The sequence below is a fragment of the Mus caroli genome, chromosome 2 (assembly GCF_900094665.2).
Source record: "Mus caroli chromosome 2, CAROLI_EIJ_v1.1, whole genome shotgun sequence".
Taxonomy (NCBI): domain Eukaryota; kingdom Metazoa; phylum Chordata; class Mammalia; order Rodentia; family Muridae; genus Mus; species Mus caroli.
This window is the reverse complement of record NC_034571.1, coordinates 79,542,742-79,549,300: the sequence shown is the minus strand read 5'-3', so window position 1 is coordinate 79,549,300 and position 6,559 is coordinate 79,542,742. Positions and strand designations below refer to the sequence as shown.

The 6,559-nt window shown below is 38.9% G+C and overlaps 1 protein-coding gene across 1 annotated transcript; it reads left to right on the top strand.

Moving 5' to 3' along the window:
* Nucleotides 1-226: 226 nt before the first annotated feature.
* LOC110290302 (putative olfactory receptor 5AK3) lies at nt 227-1,288 on the top strand. The gene has a single exon (XM_021156827.1). It carries the CDS (start codon nt 295-297, stop codon nt 1,222-1,224), a length of 930 nt encoding a protein of 309 aa, XP_021012486.1. The 5' UTR covers nt 227-294; the 3' UTR covers nt 1,225-1,288.
* Nucleotides 1,289-6,559: the final 5,271 nt, after the last annotated feature.

Here is a 6,559-nt window from a genome sequence, read left to right as displayed (position 1 = left end):
TGCTATGTCTTAGTCATTTTTGTTTTGTTTTTCTTGCTTTGTTGTTTGGTCTCATGGCCTCAGTTGGTCCTGAATCTTCCTATGTCTACATCCCTAGTTCTGGGAATATAAATGTGAGTCATTGTACCTAGCTCCTCATATTATCCTTTAAAGCCAACATAAGTTGAATCACAGAAAAATTTTCTTAATACTATTTTGAAACTAAACATCATGGAATAAATTCAGGGATAATGTCCTCATCCTTCTCTACTCTTCTTGTATTGCAACTCTTCACATGATTTTTTTTTACTAGCCATGGAACAAAGTAATGACACCAAAGTGACCGAATTCATTCTTCTGGGATTTTCCGGACAGCACAAGTCTTGGCATATTCTGTTCATAATATTTTTAATGATCTATGTTGTCTCACTCATGGGTAACATTGGAATGATCGTACTCATCAAAATTGATTCTTCCCTCCACACGCCCATGTACTTTTTCCTACAACATCTAGCCTTTGTTGATCTCTGCTATACCTCAGCTATTACTCCCAAGATGTTAAAAAACTTCACAGAGACAAAAGCATCCATCTCCATCATAGGATGTATGTTACAGCTACTAGCCTATGGTACTTTTGCAACCATAGACTCCTTCATCTTAGCTGCTATGGCTGTGGACCGCTATGTGGCCATCTGTAACCCACTGCGCTATCCCATAGTCATGTCCCAGAGGCTGTGCATTCTGCTGCTGGTTGGTTCATATACCATGGGCTTCCTAAATGCTTCTGTAAACACAAGTTTTACATTCTCACTGAACTTCTGCAAATCCAATGCCATTAATCACTTTTTCTGTGATGAGCCACCCATTCTTGCCCTATCATGCTCCAGTATTGACTTCAGTATCATGCTACTGACAGTTTTTGTGGGGTTCAACCTGGTGAGCACTGTGCTTATTGTCATCTTTTCCTACACATATGTCTTGTCTGCCATCCTAAGGATGTCTTCTGCTGCAGGAAGGAAAAAAGCCTTCTCCACATGTGCTTCCCACCTGACTGCAGTCACCATTTTCTATGGGACTCTCGCCTACATGTATCTCCACCCTCATACCAATGACTCTCAAGAGCAAGAAAAGGCAGCTTCTGTATTTTATGGCATAATTATTCCCATGTTGAACCCCTTGATCTATAGTCTGAGAAACCAAGATGTAATAGAAGCCTTCAAAAAGATAGTAAAGAAATGCTTATAATATGAACATCTATTTATAATTCAACAAAGCTTATCAAGCAAGCTATTTCTGAACCCCAGATATCAAGGCACCTATTGAATGGCACATGGTTTCAAAACATTATTTCATTATATCAATTGTATTTAACAGGTATAGAAAAACAACTCAGTTTAATAAAGTAACATTCATTAATGCATTCTGAAAAACAAATGTGTTCAGTATTGCATTTGTGCTTCCTGAAAGATTTATTTAGTTTTATTTGTAGGTGTGTGAGAGAGATTGTGTGTCACAAGTATGTTGGTGCCAAAAGACACCAGGGAAAAGCATCAGATCCTCTGGAGCTGAAATTAAAGGAAGCTATGAGGCCCCAGTATAGGTGCTGGGAAACTGAACTTGGGTCCTCTAAAAATACATGCTTAACTGCTAAGCTATCTCTCCAAGTCCACTTTTGTGCGTTTTAATGAGTTGTCTTTTTCTAAACAACTGACATCAGACAATAAAATTAAAATAAATCTATTAGGTGGGTTTAATCAATTTTGCCTGGATATTTCTATTATTTAGACTCTGGTGTTCAAAGGGGTCAAGGGGCATGTGCTCTCTTCTTGAGAGTATTTTTACTGTTTCTATTTTCCTATAACTATTCTCCTTGATATTGTAAAGTGAAATGTGAAAGATTGTGTTCTTTGTAAACATGTATGGAGAAAGAGGAGAAAGAGAGATATAAGAATAGGTCATCAAAGATATTGGAATACTAGAAAAAATATTACTCTTTTCCTAACAGTTCCTATAAGAAATTGGGAAACTGACATAAAAGTCATGGAAATGTATATCAACTTCATTCCTGTTGAATACTGCTCAAGTCTCCACCTATCTACCCACATACACACTAAAGGGTCTACATCATAAGAAAAGAAAACTAAATGCAGCTTTGATTCTATATAGCAGAAATATTTTCCAAAAATTGAACTTTATGTCCCTTGACAATAATCTCCCAAAAAATATAGCATATATAGAAGACCAGGCATACATACAGAAGTATAATATGTACTGGTGTTCTTGCAATTTAGAAAAGAAAGTAGTAAAGTTTGCAGAATAATTGCCAATCATAAGGTCACACAGAAATTAAATGAAGTAGCTGAAAATACTTATTCTAACTCCTTTCTTGGTCTCAACAGTGTGTAAAATCACAGAGAGAAGACAGAGGAGAATAGGGTGTGGCTTGCTACATTTCCCAATGTTTTCAGAAGATCTAGACTCATAGACTGAGGCAGGAATGTGGAAAAGTCAGTCATGACCCAAATTCTAAGAAGATAAATCAGCTGGTACCAGCCCGTGAAGCAAAGTTCATTCCAGGCAAGCAGCCCAAAAATAGGATACTCTAGTTTTATATAACATTACTGGCAACTTGTTTGCCTGTCTATTGGTATAAGCCTTATTTCTTTTCTGATACCCAAATAAATCTTCTCCAGATAGGAAAAGACCAGATTGCACCTACCATATCTCTGGGGAGGGAGACATCGCCAATGACTACTACTGAATTTTGTTCCCTCATAACAAGTATTCTTCTCTCCAGTATTAGTGATTGATTCCAGAGCTGAGCACACTGAAAACAGTCTAGCACCAGCCAACTGGTGATTGTAAAATTATTTATGCATTTTTCATATGTTGTTTCCACATATAAACATAAATATGATATAGAATATTCAAATAATATATGCAAAATTTGGAATATTTTCTCCATTGAAGTATATATTTTCCTTTTTTAATGATTTATAGAGATTTCCTCTGTCTTTTCTATCAATTTTTAAATATAATGTACATTTATATTTAGCATACATTAGAACTAATATAGGTGTGTAGGGCAGAGTAAATGTTTACATTCATGTTTTCTTTTTTAAGGTTTATATTACTGCCATGAATTTGGGAAGAGGTGTTTGTGCCATATTTGTGTAAGTGCCTATGGATGCCAGAAGAAGATGCTGGATTCTGTGAGGCTATAGTTAAGCAGTTGTGAGCCATGAAACTATTTTCCTCTAGAATAGTGGCAAGCTGTTGAGCCATCTCCCCAGTCCCCAAATATTTTCTTTATTGCTCTCCAGTCTAACAGCAGGTTTTTTGAAAATACAATCACTTCATCATTGAATATTCTGCCCTTAGTTTAAAAGAAAAGTTTTGTCAATTTGGCATTTTTGTTGATATATTTTCTTGTTTTGTTTTTCCATCAGTAAATATGCCTATCCTGTTTTATTGAGAGGCAATTTTATTTACTACTGCATTGCTATTAGTTAGCTTTGGAGATGAAAACATACTAGACTTGATTATAGAAATGATTTGGCCTCAACAGATAAATGGATCAGGAAAATGTAGTACATTTACATAATGGCATATTATTTTATTAACATATATAAACATCCTTTTTAAAATTAAATTCATTCACAGGTAAGTGGACAGAGCTAGGGGGGGAAATCATCCTTAGTGAGTTAACCAAGGCCAACAAAGATAAATATGCATATATTCTCTTATATATAAGTGTTAAGCTTTTAAGCCTTCAATAGGCATGCTACTATCAGTGTAACCACAGAAGTTAGGAATAGAATAAAGAACAAGGTAGGAGGTTAGGATCTCTCAGGGAAGGGAAAATAGAGTGTATAGTTATGGAGATATAGGAGAGAGACTAGAACAGGAAGATTGAATGAGAAGAGTGAGAAAGATGAGAACAAGGGTGGTAGTTCAAGGACAGACAGACAACTCAATGAGACATTTGAGGAATGTTACAAAATCCTACTGACCTAAATACCCAGGATCTTAGGATAACTGGTGAGTAGAACACAGCATCTATCCCAACACCACCAGGAGTGCTGGGGATATCAGGAGCAGGGACACAGGAATCCAGCCCTACCAGTGACTCAGGTTCCTTCCAGTTGGCACTAGTCTACCTTGGTTTAAAACTCAGTGGACAGCCCCACGGCACCCAGAGGAGGTACCACTTCCAGGTGCTCTAACCCACCCAGGATCTTGGGATCCCAGAATCCCAGGAGCTTGGTCATACCAGGATCTCAGGGTCTCAAAGGAAGCTTGACTAACAAGAACTCTGACACACCCAGAACCTCAGGATCACAGGATTCTGGAATCACAGGATCACAAAGAAATCTGGACTCTGAGGAGTTCTGACACAACTGGGATTACAGAAAGGACAGGCTCCAATCAAATGTATCAAGGGCAGGAACCCCTTGAGATAATCAGATGGCAGAAGGCAAGCAGAAGAACAGAAGCTACAGAAACCAAGCTTACTTGGCATCATCAGAACCCTACTCTCCCACCATAGCATGTCCTGGATACACTATCACACCAGAAAGAAAGATATGGATCTAAAGTCACTTCTCATGACAATGATGGAGGACTTTTAAGAAAGACATAAATAACTCCTATAAAGAAATACAGAATACAGGTAAACAGGTAGAAGCCCTTAAAGAGGAAACACAAAAATCCCTTAAAGAATTATAGGAAAACATACCCAAAAAGGTGAAAGAATTGAACAAAACCATCCAGGGTCTAAATATGGAACTAGAATCAATAACGAAATCACAATGGGAGAAAACTCTGGAGGTAGAAAGCCTAAGAAAGAAGTCAGGAGCCATAGATGCAAGCATCACCAACAGAATACAAGACATAGAAGAGAGAATCTCAGGTGCAGAAAATACCATAGAAAACATTGACACAATCAAAGAATACGTGAAATGCAAAAAGATCCTAAACCAAAACATCCAGAAAATCCAGAACACAATGAGAAGACCAAACCTAAGGATAATAGGTATAGATGAGAAGGAAGATTTCCAACTTAAAGGACCACTAAATACTTTCAACAAAATTATAGAAGAAAACTTCCTAACCTAAAGAAAGAGATGCTCATGAACATACAAGAAGCCTACAGAACTCCAAATAGACTGGACCACAAAAGAAATTCCTCCCATCACATAATAATCAAAACACCAAATGCACAAAAGAAAGAAAGAATATTAAAAAGCAGTAAGGGAAAAATGTCAAGTAACATATAAAGGCAGACCTATCAGAATTACACCTGACTTATCCCAAGACTATGAAAGTCAGAAGATCCTGGGCACATGTCATACAGACCCTAAGAGAACACAAATGCCAGAACAGCCTACTATATCCAGCAAAAATCTCAATTACCACAGTTGGAGAAACCAAACTATTCAATGACAAAAACAAATTTACATAATCTTGCTCCACAAATCCATCCTTCAAAGGGTAAAAAAGGAAAAACTCGAGCCATGCGCCATCTTGGGCACAAACTCGGCAAAGGGTCCCAAGGGCCCCAGAGGACTCTCCACAATGCAGCACACCCAGGAACTTGAGATCACTGGTGAGTGGAATGCAACAACTGTTCCAAAAAACTCAGAGGGTCTTGTGCTAGCAGGAACAGGGACAAAGGAAACCTGCCCAACCAGTGGCTTGGGTTCATTCTGGTCTGCGCCAACACCGTGCCATCTTGGGCAGGAACTTGGCAGGCCCTAGCACACCCAGAATCTTGGGATCACTGAGACCAGTCTAAGCAGGAGAGCACGTGGATGGCAGAAGCAGCAGAGCTTCTTGGACAGGGTCCCTTCGGGCCTTAATCCTCAGCCAGGACACAGTGCTGAGACCCAGAACCCTGGGCACCTTCCCTGCCAGAGGAGAATTGGCCTCCAGGGAGGGCTCTACCCCAGGACTCAGGAGGTGGATCTGAGCTCCAGATTTCTGTGCACCTTCCCTGCAAGAGGAGAGTTTGCCTGCAGAGAGTGCTCTGACCAGTGGGACCTGGGAGAGAGTTGAACTCCCAGGAGTGATGACAGAGGCTAAAGAATCACAGGAGGAGCAAGCTCTAGCCAGAGACAGCTAGAACATCTAACACCAGAGATTACCAGATGGCAAACAGCAAACATAAGAATCTTACTAACAGAAACCAAGACTATTCAGCGTCATCAGAACCGAGTACGGCCACCACAGAGAGTCCTAGATACCCCAACACACCAGAAAAGCAAGATTCATATTTAAAATCATATCTCTTGATGCTGGTAGGGGATTTTAAGAAGGGCATTGATAACTCACTTAAAGAAATATATGAGAACACTGCTAAACAGGTAGAAGGCCTTAAAGAATTACGGGAAACACTGCTAAACAGGTAGAAGTCCGTAAAGAGGAAACACAAAAATCCCTTAAAGAATTATAGGAAAACACAACAAAAGAGGTGATTGAATTGAACAAAACCATCCATCCAATATGTAAAAATTGAAGTAGAAACAACAAAGAAAACCCAAATGGAGACAACTCTGGAGATAGAAACCCTAGGAAAGAA

Excerpts from the sequence above, each read along its gene's own strand:
- LOC110290302 (XM_021156827.1), top strand. The coding sequence starts at position 295 with ATGGAACAAAGTAATGACACCAAAGTGACCGAATTCATTCTTCTGGGA.